The sequence below is a fragment of the Bos taurus genome, chromosome 6, assembly GCF_002263795.3.
Source record: "Bos taurus isolate L1 Dominette 01449 registration number 42190680 breed Hereford chromosome 6, ARS-UCD2.0, whole genome shotgun sequence".
NCBI lineage: Eukaryota > Metazoa > Chordata > Mammalia > Artiodactyla > Bovidae > Bos > Bos taurus.
This window is the reverse complement of record NC_037333.1, coordinates 17,207,243-17,221,975: the sequence shown is the minus strand read 5'-3', so window position 1 is coordinate 17,221,975 and position 14,733 is coordinate 17,207,243. Positions and strand designations below refer to the sequence as shown.

The 14,733-nt window shown below is 45.7% G+C and overlaps 1 protein-coding gene across 1 annotated transcript in view; it reads left to right on the top strand.

The window, feature by feature from the left end:
- Window positions 1-13,201, top strand: part of HADH (hydroxyacyl-CoA dehydrogenase) — a 43,434-nt gene extending 30,233 nt beyond the window's left edge. Inside the window, 4 exon segments of the mRNA NM_001046334.1 lie at window positions 1,701-1,790; window positions 5,859-5,931; window positions 11,310-11,426; window positions 12,362-13,201. Of these exon segments, the coding sequence (NP_001039799.1) occupies window positions 1,701-1,790; window positions 5,859-5,931; window positions 11,310-11,426; window positions 12,362-12,480 (399 nt within the window). The 3' untranslated portion in view covers window positions 12,481-13,201.
- The last annotated feature ends 1,532 nt before the right edge of the window (window positions 13,202-14,733 follow it).

The following is a 14,733-nucleotide window of genomic DNA, read 5'->3' as shown; positions in this document are numbered from 1 at the left end:
AAACACCAAAATGAACTGTAAGTTGAGTGGCTCTTTTCCTGTACTTGGGACTGGACACATTTATATGTGTATATGTGTAATTTTTCAGACCCTGTGTTGGAACAGAGTATCTGCAGCACATTGTTTGTTGGATGAATGAATAAGTATGCATTCGTCCTGTTAAAAACAAAACAAGACTCTTTACTGTTGACTCCTTTAAGTCACCAAATTATTTTTTAAACTCCCTGACTCGCAGCCCTTGTCACGGCCCAGTCTGTTTGGTCCAGATGGAGGTGATGTTTCCGCTTCCTCTTGAATAATCCTCAGGTTGCTGTTTGATTCGTGGTGTCTGCAGAGCAGTATCGTGCCATCCTTAACCCCCTCTTAATGGTGCCTTTGGTCTGTTTTCACTCATTAGCTTCCCTCCGTGCCATAGCATACCAGCACATCCCAAGCCGTGATCACGTTAAAGCATGAATGATAATGCTAATGACTCTCTTCATTCATATAGCGCTTTCCATCCTGCACAGACACTATCTCATTACACCACACAGTCCCCTTAGAAGAGAGGGGATGTGTCAGATGTCGTCACCCTGTTTCATATGCGAAAGCGGAGGCACCAGGGCTTGCTTTGACTCACCTGAGCTTACATAAAGGGTCTGCTGTAGAAGCCAAGCCTGTTGGCTTTGACTCTCATTGAAGTCCCTTAACTGGCATTTCAATTACATATTTAACTTATATAAATTTTTCTGGGTCTCTCTTCATATGCTGAAATCTAATTCCTGACAGGCGAGTTCTTTCCTGCGAGCTGACTGCCAGGTGTGGTGCCCGGTGCCGACCCCTGTTGAGCCCTGCGGCCCGCTGTGAGCGGGGCAGCAGGCATGCTCTTGCCGTGCACCTCACAGAGAGGGTCGGGGGGTGGCCTGGGCCTTCCCAGGGTTCGGGTAGGTGGCACGCCCCAGCCATAGGCCTGCCTTTGCTGGATATGAAAGCCTCCCTCTGGGATGAGCCTGTTCTGAGGCAGAGGGAGCTGTTGGCCTTTGGGGCATCTGTGTGGGAGAGGGTGGTGTAATAGGGGGTTACAGGACCCCCTCAGAGTCCACAGGACCTTGGTGGCCTGGGCGCATCACTCAGTTTTCCTGGGGCTCCTTCTCTTCATCTTTGGACTAGGAAAAGGTGCGTCTTCATGCAGAGTGTGTTAAAGGCAAGCATTATATTCTAGTAGACTTCCAGTTACTTCCCTGAACTCATTAACAGTGGCAAGTAAAACCCTAAAAAGAGCCAGTATTTACTGAGCATTTTCTTGGAGCTGCCCTTAATGCTTTACTTCCTAATCTAATTCCAGTCTCACCTCAGTTCCTTGAGGGTAGGTAGAGTGATTTCAATGTTATTTCAATTTCTAGAAACATTCCCAGAGTCACAGAGCCGGTAAGTGGTGTGATTGGGGTTTGAACCCAAGTCTCAGTGACAAGTCTGTGAAACCTCCTACACGCATATACACACATTTATATCAGTTTTTTAGCCTTGATTTTGTGTGTTCTGTGATAGTCCACTGTCTTGAAGTGGACATTTTGTTTCTGGCTTGAGATCCTTCTTTTCTGAAACTAAAAATTATTTTTGCCACCTGTGTGGCCGTTTTCCCTCAATGTTTCCTTGAACCGTTCTATTGAAATTGTTTGCTGATTTTATGGTTATAATTCTTCTCTACTTTGCATTTCCAGGTCATTAAAACACCAATGACCAGCCAGAAGACGTTTGAATCTCTGCTAGACTTCAGCAGAGCCCTGGGGAAGCATCCTGTTGCTTGCAAGGTAGTGTATGGGTAGCCCGGGGAGGGGGTGATTTTTCTGGGACCTGACTTATTCCAGGAGGGAGTCTCCTGCTGTGGGCTGATGTGGGAGAGGGGCACTCTTCCTGCAGGTCTGTCTGCAGGCTGTAGAGGGCGAGCTGCGTCTAGCAAGGAGTCCTGGTGATTAGATGTAAAGTTATCCCTGGTGCTCTCACCTGCTTTGCTCTGATTACCTTCAGTCTCTGCATTTGCTGTAGTTCTTGTTTAGTTCCCCTCAGATTTAGGAACGGCACTTCTGCATGACTTGGTAGTTTTTCTGAAAGGATAATTGTGTCACAAGATGCCATTACAAATTTTTATGATGGTTGGTGGTTTACTCACTAAGTCGTGTTCGACCCTTGTGATTCCATGAACTGTAGTCTGCCAGGCTCCTCTGTCCGTGGGATTTCCCAGGCAAGAATACGGGAGGGGGTTGTGTCTCCTACATTTCAGGTGGTCTCCTGCATTGTAGGCGGATTCTTTACTGACTGAGCCACCAGGGAAGCCCAATTATTTGTAAATATGTCATTTATCGTTTTGACCATAATTTAATTTTTTTTAATTTTTAGAGTTTTTATTTTTTCATGTAATTTTTAAAGGTTACGTTGCATTCACAGTTACTACAAAATATTGGCTGTGTTCCCCATGCTGTACAGTGATGCATCCTTGACCTGTCTCACGTTCGTTAGTTTGTGTCTCCCTCTCTCAGCCCTGTACTGTCCACACCCCACCGCTACCCCATGGTAACCACTAATTTGGTCTCTGTATCTGTGAGTCTGCTCTTTTGTTCTGTTCATTAGTTTGTTGTATTGTTTAGATTCCATGTGTAAGCGATGTACAGTATTTGTCTTTCTCTGTCTGACTTATCTCACTTAGCATAATGCTCTCCAAGTCCATCCATGTTGCTGCAAATGGCAGAGTCTCATTCTTTTTTATATGGCTGAGTAGTATTCCATTGTATACATGCCATGTCTCCTTAGCCAGGTGTCTATTGATGGGCACTTGGGTTGTTTCCATGTCTTGGCTATGAACACTGGGGCGCACATATCTTTTTGAATTAGTGTTTTTGTTTTTTTTCAGATATATACCCAGGTGTGGAATAGCTAGTTGACTGTAATCTTTTAAATATCATGGTGGTTCTTCTCATAGCATACTTTTACTTTCCAAAATAGTCTCAAGTTTGAACTCACAATATTGAATTAATCCATGAAAACTCCCGTGGTTTATGAATCATCTGAATAAGTCATCTGTCAACGTGGACCCCAACAGCCAAAGAGAGCAGACTTAAACATGCCAGTCCCCTGCATTCCAGGACTGGAGTGTTATATTAGGGAATCTCATTTTTTAACACTCATTTTTTGTTGGTTCAGTTTTATGGTTTTAAATCTTATGTATTAAAAAAATATATATCACATTAATAACCAGAGGGTATGGTTGTATTTTGTTACCAGTTTTTGCTTTGTTCATGGCAAAAAGTAGCCATTGTGTGAGAAAAAGCTAGGTGTAAAATGAGAGTGCAGGAACAAGCCAGGGGTGGTCTTTAGCAGCAAAGTCATTAATTCACGGAGAGCGATGATCCATTTTTCCATCGGGATGGCCATGGCGGGTGCAGGCCTGGGAACTGTGGTCTCATGAAATTGCTCTTGTTACATCGTCGCAGAACTCTCTTTTTAGGTGCTACCTTAGGCATTCAGGGAGTCTTTTAGACCCTGACTAACTCTCAGGGTCAGTTATTCAGGCCCTTGGTGTGGCATCCAGATAGTAGAGGAAATCACATAGAACAAACGTCAGCAGGCTTCTCTTTCAAGAGCCAGATAGAAGTATTCTAGGGTGTACAGTCTCTGCTGCAACTGCTGCATTCTGCCGCTGTCACAGGAAAGCAGCATGGACCATACCTGCAAGGAGTAGTGTGCGTCTGCCCCACTGAAACTTGATTTACACAAATAGATGTGGATCTGACCTCCAGGATTATAGCGTAGTAACACCCAACATAGAAGAATGACATCAGTGTGCCTAAAACGTGTCTTTCTTCATAGGAAGACTTCACAGGCAAAGCGTGGTGTGAAAAGGTGAAGGCCGTGGACTTGAGCCAGCCTGCCTGGGCTCACATCCTGGCTTCGGCACTTACTGGATGTGTAACCTTGGGCGGGTCTCGTAACCTCCCTGTGCCTCGGCATCCTCTCCCTCACACAGAGGCAGCAACAGAACTTACCTTACAGGGTTACTGTGAGGAATAAGTGAATGACTGTTTGTAAAGTACTTAGGACAAACAATTCCTGCTATATAATAAGTACAGTAAATAAAGTGTGTTTAATGAATAAGTAAATGTGTACGAAAAATGTAAGGTGTATGAGTACATAAAGTTAAATTGCTTTATCAAAGGGCCGCGTCTCTTTACATTCCAGTGTTATGAGAGTATCTCTGTATCTTCAACAGCATTGAATATCATAATGGGGACAAAGCCCCTTGCCAGTAACCTTACTGGTAACGTGCTCTTTTGTTTTACTGAATATTTCTTCGATTTTTTGTTGTTTAGTCGCTAAGCTGTGTCCGACTCTTTTGCAACCCCATGGACTGTAGCCTACAAGATTTCTCTGTCCGTGGGATTTCCTAGGCAGGAATCCTGGAGTGGGCTGCTATTTCCTTCTCCAGGGGATCTTCCCAACCCAGGGACTGAACCCATGTCTCCTGCATTGGCAGGCAGATTCTTTACCACTGAGCCACCAGAGCAGCCTTGTAGTGATATATGAACACTCCGTATATTGGAGAAAATACTTTTCCCAGGCTACTTTCTGATTTCTAACCTTGTGTATGGTGTGGCCTCCTGTAGTCAGGTACCCTACCCTGTCCTGAATTTCTGCAGTTAATTTTTGAAGTTAAAAAACAGGTTTGCCCTGGTTATTATTAATAAATCAACATAATTATATGAATGGTCTTGGTTAGATAGATAAAGCTCTTCTGTGCATCTCTGTATTCCTGAGAGGTAGCGTAGGGGTGGTTTCAGTTGGTCCAGAGTGAAAGGAGGAACGGCCCTGTGGTACATTATGCAGGCAGGTGAGTAGAGGAACACAGGAGCTGGGCATCTCTGTTCAGATGTGTATGGAGTGCCCAGTGTGTGCTTGAAACGGGACTCACAGCCTGGGCCACGGTGAGGGTTTTTTCCTGAGGGAGGGTCATCAGCCTTTTGTTAAAAGAGGGAACTCTGTTTACTTAATGGAAATCAACTTTCCATAAAAACCACTGAAAAGGTACCAAGCGAGCCTGCCTCACAAGCTCCCAGGAGAGGTCAGTAGACAGAATCCGCATTCCCACCATCCCTCCAGGAGAGATGGTTAAGTGTTTGAGTGAGGAGGGGAACGAAGAAAGGCGTCTTCCTGGGAGGAGTCTTGATCGGTGAGCTGGGAGAGGCCCTCGGTCTGTTGGGACCTGCTAGTTTGTCCCGGGCCCTGTCCCCAGCTCCAGAGTCCTGTGCCCAGCGCCAGAGTGCACATAGAAAGAGCCCGAGGAAATCCTCAACAGCTGGGAAGTTGTGCTCCCGAGGCGCGTTCAGGGTGGAGTGTGACTTTTTCTAGACTCGTTAAGAAATGCAGGAGAGGAGTAAAGGGTCTACTGTTTGAGGGGAGCATAATAATGCTATATGTGCAGCATTTTATGTGCTTTCATTTATCTTCACAACTAGTGAGGTAGGAATTACTGCTCCCATTTCACAGATGATGAAACTGAGTTTCAGAATGATGCAAAGTCAAAGAGTGTTCGAATCTGAGCCCAGACCCACCCGCTCCCAAAGCTGTGCTCTTTCTAGTGGCCCCCTGGCTCCGCCTTTACTCCTTTCAGGACCCGTGCAGTAGGGGCTTCTGGTTACTGTAATAGTTGGTTAAACTGTCATGTGGCATAGAAACGAGGCTGTCTTGGCGCTTTGAAACATTGAAAATGTACAGCTTGATAAATGTGTGTGATAATCCAGGGTGAGAAGGAGCGAGCTGGTGACTTTACGTAAAGATAAAGTTCACAGAAATTCACTTGTTGTCCGTTTTTCTCTCTCCTCTGACAGGACACGCCTGGGTTTATCGTGAACCGTCTTCTGGTGCCGTACCTCATGGAAGCAGTCAGGCTGTGTGAGCGAGGTAGCTGTCCCCGCCCGGGCCGCGGGCAGCAGGCGTGGAGGCCTTCTGTGCGAGGGCTGGGCCCTGTGGAGCAGGGGAGGAGCTTCTGTTCTCCCACTCCCATGAATCAGCCTCACCCCGAGCCCGGCGCCTTTGTCACTGTGTTCCCAGGACCCCCTCGATTCCCTTGGAGGCTTCGGGGGTGACTCTGGGGACTTCCCCCTCAGCCACCTCCAACTACAGTCTCAGGCAGAGCAGTCATAGGCCAACGTGGGTTTCTATCCTGGATCTCTGGCTAAGAGGTTTATTGCTTAAAACGATGACAGTGATATAAAAATCACTGGGCTAGGGAACCTTTGAAATTCCCTAAGGTTGTAAAATTGTGACAGGAGATAGGAAATTTTAACAAGATTGTAACGTGACAAGGAATGTTTCTGACAGTGGTGTCGGTCCTTCCTGAATGATGTTATGATGCATTTTTTTTTTTAACCTTAAGAATGGTCTAAAATGGTTTTTCGTCAGTACTGGTAGATTGACAAAGAATGATTTTCCCTGTTGTAGAAATAGACCTGGGACATGATCCAAGGTTAGAAAATGTCATGTATCTTCCTGCCTACCTTCCCTATGGCATTTGTGGAAGGTAATTGTTTCATCTCTGCTTCAAAGGCAAACAGGCCTTAATAGGACTGAATGAAAAGCAACTGTAATTGTTTTCAGTTACTTCATTCACAAATGCTTGCTCCTGAGAATGTCATTTTTGAAACAAAGCATTTATACCAGCTCTTCTAGAGAGATGAAAGCATATTTGCTTCCTCAAAATCTGCTTTAAATATTAAAACTTTTCTCTGTGTTTTATGGAGGCATTTGCCTCACTTTTGCTTCAAGATCAAACCAACACTTCTGTGTTTTTCTATCAACAAATACATCTAATTGCACCTCAAAGACAGCATGAAGCGTTTTGCCCTCCTTTGAAAGACAGGGGTTTTCTTGGTAATGTAATGTTTTAGAATATAGCATATGGGTGATCCACCTCTGAACGGTGTTCTTCTCACTGACACATACTGTCACTTTTGATACATTTTCACCTGAACCGCGTGTCTGGCTGTAAGTTGAAAGTCACTTTCTTGTCTTCCGCTTTCCTCCCATCAGCAGTGGTCCTTTTCTGTACAGATGGATCCCTCTGACCTTCACCATCATAGCCACCGGGGAGATGAAACTGGGCGGGGGATCTGACCCCAGGGGGAAGTGCTTGTATTTGCCCTTGGTGCTGCTTCAGTGTGCTGGAGGGACTGAGTATTGGAGTGGGTGGGCGCTGTTTCCTGGAAAGCCGCTCTGTGGTCTGGACTCCTCAGCCTCAGGCTTCTTACTGTGTCCCTTCTGCCACCTCACGGTTCTGCCAGCGGCAAGCGTGCTCACATGCCCGCCTGCCATCCCATTTGCGTTCACCTGCTGGAGTGACTGAGCTGCCTCCGTTCTCCTTTGAAATCTGAGAGTGTTATGGATTACCCTCCTTCACCTGCCATGTCTGTTCATTTGTCACTTGACTCCCACCTGTCATCTAGTCTCCCCCTGCCAGCCTGCCTGTAGTGCGGCTCCTCAGGCAACAAGGGATCGCACTTAGCTTCTGCCTTTTCCAAACTGCTCTCCTCAATATCGTGTTGTCCAGGAGGGTGAGGGGACAGTGCATTCCATTTCTGCACGGCAGCAGAGTTGGACCGTGAGGGCAGCTTAGCCCACCCCTTTCCGAACGCATGGTGGAGAACTTCTCTGTATGACATTATTTTGGTCAGCTTATGTGCTCTTAAAAAAAAACAGCGATATAGAGTGGGTGGTATATAAATGACCGCAATTTATTTCTCACATTTCTGGAGACAATAGTCCAAGACTAGGGTGCCAGCACGATCGAGTGTCTGGTGAGAGCCCTCCTCTGGCTGCAGACCGCTGACTTCTCGTGTCCTCACATGGTAGAGAGCGGAGCGAGGAAACCAGCTCTCCTGTGACTCTGGGAAGAGCTCTGCGAGCTCCACCCCCGTGACTCTTCAATTCCTACAAGGTCCTACCTCCTTATACCACTGTATTTAGGGAGTAGGGTTTCATTGTGAATTTTGGGCACATAACAAATACTTGATATACCTGAGGTGAGCATGCCTCTTAAGACAGGTGGGCGGAGCGCTGCTTTGAGTGGTAGGGGGTCGTCGGAAGGATGTGTGGGGTGTTAGAACAGAGAATCCGCTCCATCACTGTCCACTCGGGCCTCCTGGGCAGCTGAACAGCTTTCAGAGTTCACAGGCCCTTAGCGGTGCATCTGCCAACTGTCCGTGGGGTCTTGGGCACACTGCTGCCGCTCACCACGCTCCCTGGCTGTGGGCCTCCTTGCTCCTGGGTCAGGCCTTCCTCCACAGTGCCTCGCAGCCTCTGTCCTCACTCCTGGTGCTGCCGGTGTTCCCACTGTAATCTCATCCCTGGGGTCAGGGCTCTCTCTGCAGACCTCTGAGCAGGCTGGTGGCCGCAGCAGACAGCACTTGCTGTCGGACGCCACTGACGGGTCAGAGGCAGCTCTGGCAGGGTGGTGGGGCTGTGTGGTTAGCTTTTCTTGGGTGACACCTGGGAGTGTCACGAGCCTGTGCCCCAGTCACCGTGTGACCTCCTGCTCACAGTGTCCCTGCCGTGCTCGGGACACGTTCAGTGGTTCCGTCGGAGCCTACCGGATAAGTGCCCTCGCCAGGGAGCCTTCTTTCTCCTCACCCTCTGCCTTCTTGTCTTGCCTCACGCCTTACTCCCACCTTCTCTCAAGGCCCCACTGGACCGTCCCCAGTGCTCCAAGCTGGATGTAATCTTTGTTGTTGTCATAACTCTCTATGCTTTGCTTCTGCTTTAGGGCACATGCCTGCCGCATGGCGCACATCTTTCTTCTCCTACTGTACTCCGTTTTCAGTGTTTGGGTCCTCATCTTCATATTTCCAAGGTGCTTGTGTAAGTCAGGCTTTAGGTAGCTGCTGTTGGATAAAGGAATGGTGGCTGCGCTGAAGTTCTGATCCTGTTGCCTGTGACCCTGGTTTGTTGTTTTGCCAAGAATGGTCGGTAGGTGGTGCTGATGATCCAGCAGAAGAAGCCTATTTGGGCAGGTCCCCAGTTCCCAGGTCTGTAGAAGAGCTGGGAGTTCACTGAGGATGCTTTTCTTTGTCCAGAGTTAGGGGATAGGGAGTGGGGGTGGGGGGCCCTATCAACCTTCTAAGGTTGATGCAGAATTTCGTGTATATGCACATTTTTTTTGGAAAAGGTATCAGATTTGAAGTGCTTGACTCTAAAAATTAGGAATTAATGATCTAAAGCATGATACCATGTTTAACTCCCACTTGGCATTCCAGTCTCTTTTATATATTTCTCTCTCTCCCCCCTCCTTTTACTCTTACTCAGAACAGAATTTTTAGAATTGTGCTGACTTTGTAAAACTGTTCAGATTTTTTTCCCCATAATGTGCTATGTCTTCATATTATTTTTTAGAAATAAAATAGTCAAGTGAGTCTCTGAATCTAGGATAACACTCTTGACTCTAGGGTTTATTGTCTTTCCTGAATATTGATTTGATTAAATGGCTTTAAGGTAAGTTGGAACCATTATGCTATGAGATTTCTATCCGCAGGAAGCTGATATTCTAATAAGGGGAGACAGCCTATAGCAAGTGAACCAATAGATAACATGTTAGGTTGTGACCAGTAATCCTTGAGAAAGATAAATATAGGGGGTCTAGGGGGTGGCAGGAGTCCTAGCCTGGAGTCTTGATAGCTCTTAGGTTATGTGCAGAGAGGAGGGGAGTCTCTGATGCTCTGGCACCTGAGCAGAGGTCTGCAGATGTTGAGGACAGGATCCCAGTGCAAGGAGCAGCAGGAGCGAGCCCCAGAAGCATGCTAGGCTTGCTTCAGTGTTCGGCCTCTGCACCGCAGAAGCCTGGGAGCCTAATGAAATCCTCTCAGCAGACTCTTTTATCAGCTGCCATGTGCTTTCTCATTCCTGCTTTGCACATGCTGTTCTTGCTGTCTGGAATGCCCTTCCCTGCCTGCTCTTCCCTGGGGATTCTCTTCAGGACCATCAGGACCCATTCCTGGGTAGTGGTTTTGGTGAAGTCATAGCATTGTGAGTAAACCTCTCCATCTTTGCCCACATAGCCGTGTGAATCTTCCTGAATCTTCAGCACTTGTTAGATGAAAGTTTTGGTTTGCCCATCTGAATCCTCACATTAGATCATGAACACTGCAGTACTTGTCTTTCTTTGTTTCATTCCAAGTCTCTGGTGCCTGATACATAACAGATATTAAACAGAAGTTGAATGAATGAGTGAGGCTGCCTGATAAGGCTAATGTCTGTGTGATCATTTTTGCTCTCTTCTGACCTGAAACTCAAATCATTCTAAAGAACTTCTGGTTGACTAATCAGAGGAGTACCGATAAAGTCACCCAGGAGAAATAATTGGTTGGTATTTTAATCATCCTGAACCACCTTGAAATCCTTTGGCATTATCTTAGTACTTCATATGCTTTTAAAAATAGAACGTTTATGCCTGTTTAAGTAGTTCTTGTTCCTCATGCCTAAAATATCTGAAATATTTAGGTTGTGACGTCCTCTCAAGTTTTTTAATCACTTTTTTTATTTAGCTTTGTTTTAACTGACCATTTCTTTATGCTTTGGAACAAAATTCTAGACAGACACTCGTTACAGGCTAGTTGTGCTCCTGATGTTGGAGAAAGGGGACAGGTTGCTCTCTCTAAAGACCTCTGGTCCACAGACATTATGTGAAGGATAATATTCCACGGAAAAAGCACTTTGGTTCTTGTCTTAGTTTCCTCAACACACTTTCAAACTTGAGTGGCAGTTCTAAGTCAGGTTTCGGCTTTTCTTTAAACATTATCTTGACTAAAGAGTTTATTTGTGTGGGATTTCAAAGGAATGACTCATTACTTACAAAACCAAGAAAGGTAAAAAAGAAAAGTATACATACAATACATAGAAAAACATATAGCTTCATTGTTTCCTTTTTTAAAAAACAGTCCCTTTATCAATCACAAACATGCTGTAGCTTTAAAGGATTTTTTAGTAAGTTATTCCAGAGAAGGAGAATCCCAATGCATTAGAAAGTAACTAATGTTTCCTGGCCTCTGGGGCCTTCTCTCTCCACGAACAGAATGGTAATGCTTGAGAATTTACCTCACAGAGTAACTTCATGTAGTAGCTTTGAAAATCTTGTTACCTCTTAGAAAAATCTTACCCAAGCCGGAAATCCTGACTCCAGAACTTTCTTGAATGTGCATGACATGTAGAACACTGGTAATTCAGGGACTAAGCGCGGACAGGGTGACCATGGGAAGGGTGGTGGTGGCTCAGTGCTGCCCTCTGCTGCTTAGGTGAAGCATCCAAGGAGGACATCGACATGGCGATGAAGCTGGGCGCCGGCTACCCCATGGGTCCGTTTGAGCTTCTCGATTATGTTGGGCTGGATACTACGAAGTTCATCCTAGACGGTAAGAACTGGAATTCCCTGTTGTCTGTCTAGAGTTGAGTTGAGGTAGTCTCTTTCAACTGTGAATTAAATTAAATGCCTATTTAAATAGATAAGGAGCCTTAGTAGGCCTTCCAAAGTCCTGTCCCACCAGCTGAAAGAGTCAAGTAACATGACTGAAGGAAAAATATGACTGCCTAGTCTCATAAGGTAACTTTAAAAAAATCTTTCTGTTTTGAAAGACTTGTGAATTCATAGGAAGTCCCACATTCAGTGAAATACAGCACAGACAGGGCCTGTGTACTAGTTTCCCCTTAGGGTTGTATCTCATAGCAGCCACAGTGATAGCAGAGCCAGGAAACTGGCATTGGTACACAGTCATTCTGTCAGGCATGCTGATCTGTGTAGCCACTGCATTCAAGATGCGGAACCATTTAAAACTGTGTATTCATTTTACTGTAGTGGCTACTGAAGTTGAATGTAGCTCATAGTACCAAGTTGTACGAAGAATACCTATGGGAAGGAGCAAGGGGAGGTTCTAGTGGAAGCAAGAACTTTATGAGGATATAAAATACCAGTAGCAGCAAATTCAGATTTTTAACATGCCTGAAAGTCATTTCACTGTGTCACTGAGGGGTCCAGCCACCAAATTAATGGACACCTTTGGCATCAGCTATTTCCAGGAAGGGGTTGGATGAACAGAAGGGCCATGGGAGAGCTGGGCCTCAAGCGAGACACGGCCCAGTGGTGCAACCCTGCTTTGAGGCTCATGTTCAGCCTTCCCTCTGCCTCTGCGAGTCTGGAGGCAGAGCGTGGGGAGAAGGGTTCCTACTCTGACGTGGGAGAGGCCCACGGGCCTCACTCATGCGACTCAGGCCAACAGACTCACCCTGGGAATGCTGAGATGTAAAATAAACCCAGCACTTCATCCTAAGCTCTTTTTCCCTCTCTCAATAGGTTGGCATGAAATGGACTCAAAGAACCCCCTGTTTCAGCCCTGCCCATCCTTGAATAAGCTGGTAGCAGAGAAAAAGTTTGGCAAGAAATCTGGAGAAGGATTTTACAAATACAAGTGAGCAGCTTCCCTGGCTCGAGGACGAAGCCCCGTAAGCACATACCAGCAGCTCCCCAAGTGCCCGCGGGAATGGTCTTTGGTCAGATGTTCCCTCCCACAGCACGATCTGTTCGATGTACGTTTTGATTGTAATCTATCTGAATTAATCATTTACAAGAGTTAGAGTAATGGCAGATTCCTCCACTGAGAAGCTAATTCCCTTTCCCTTTTTCAGTCTGTTCATTTCTGTGTATCTTCTAAAAAGCTTTACACCCTTGGTGCCTTGGAGCAGACATTTCTTTTGAACCTGTTGTTTTCATGAAGAGTTGCCAGAACCTGAATTCGTTTACTTATAGCGAGAGCATCCTGTGTCCATTGTTAGCGCACGGGAAAGTCTCCAGCCACTGACACTGTGTTGTGTCTGTGGAGGCTGCGAGGCAGCACCTGCCTCTTGCCTTTACCGGGTTATCTCCTGCCTGCAGCCTCAAGCCTTACCCTCCTTTGGGCATGATGTCAGGTATCATGTCTTGATTCAACTCATCATTGAGATGTTGCTGCTGGATTAGTGGGAAGATCTCCAAGTGCAGGAAGATGTTTTGTTCAAATCCGAAATCTGAATGATTATTGTCTGTCTCTTTTTTTTTTCCCATGAGAAATCATTGCTGCAAATTGACTCTAATAAAATGCAGTTTTTTTAATCTGTGAAAATTTGAATTGAAATAAACATGTATAATTTAAAATCATAATATGTTTAAATGGTTATAAAAGTAAAGGCTGGTAATTTAGGCGGAAGCTGTGCCGTCTTTGGCCTGTGGTCGCTTTTTTGAGTGGCAATGGTGAGGAAGGAGTGGCCGGAGAAGGTGTTTATGTACAGCCTGCCTGTAGCTGTCACTCCGGATTTCTTACCAGGAAAGCAGTAATAAAGGCACAAAACCAGTTTTTAAGGAACATCTGTTTCTTCTTTGCCAGCAGAAAGAAATAGTGTAACATAAGCTTCTTTTAATCATTGGCTTGAGAAAGTGTCTTCCAAGATAGAATTTTGAGGCTGCAAAGACATCAGAAACCCTGAGGTCCAGTGGCCTCATTAACAGAGAGCTGATGTGATGTGCTCAAGGTGACCAGAAGTTTTGTGACAGAGCCAGGATTAGAACTAGGTTTTGATAAAATACAGCAAATTTGAAAATTTCAAATCCAGACTTCCTTACAGTACTGTCCCTAAAATGGGCATCCTTGTTTGGAATTCTTGGTCACGGTGCTCATGGTTAAGAGACTGTCCTCCACCCATTTCATGATGGATAAAGGGGAGCTTATTAAATTTTTTTACTTGAATCTAACTACAGCATAATGGAAAAATAACCATGTGTATACATTTCTACCACACACAGAACCTGGTTTAGGAAACTTGTAGGTTATTCTTATATTTCCTAACGAAGAAAAGGAAGCACCTGTGACACCCTCACCATTTCCATTACTTAAGGTTACCCTGTGGTCTGACAGCCCCCTGCTCACTCTCAGGCTGGCTCCTGACCTTTGACAGGAGCCCTGGGCTTAGGAGGGGCTTCCTTTCCTTCTCATTCTCTGACTGGACTGCCCACAGGATGTGGGCCCTCATCCTGGAAATGGCAGGGCTCACTCTTGACCACTGGATTCCAGGAAAGAGCAGACTCAGGGATGTGGCCATCAGCCTGCCTGGGGTGAGGGTGGGGGGTTGCAGCCGTCTCCCTGGCTGATGTTTCTCCGTGTGCCCTTAGCCTGCCAGAAAGTCAGAACACTTGGCCTCTGAATATTTTGTTATTTTCGAAAATTCTCTTGCATGTGTCATGTTTGGGTCTGGGAAGGAATTTTGAACATCTTCTTACACACAGGAGTGGAGAGTGGCTTTCTCAGCCCCGTGCTCCAGTCTCTGCTTTCTCAGGTGAGCACAGCTACTGCTTGCCAAGGGCTGCGAGGGGAGAAGGGTCTTTGTGGTCAGTCAGGTCCTCTGCTTTCAAATCAGGACCGGCTACTGTATAGTCACCACCTATACAACACACACTATACACCTATACAACATACACTAGTTTCACTTCCATAGTTTGCAAATTACACTTTTCACACTTTGAAACAAGCTTTTGTCTTGACCCACCTTGATTTTAATCCCTTTAACATTTCAATCTAAGTAACCAGTTAAGTCTTACCAAAATACAAAGTGTGGCTGTAATTTTGTGGAACCAATTCTCCTGTAAACAGGCACTGATGGTACATAAATATTAATCAAAAATGCTTTGAACAATGG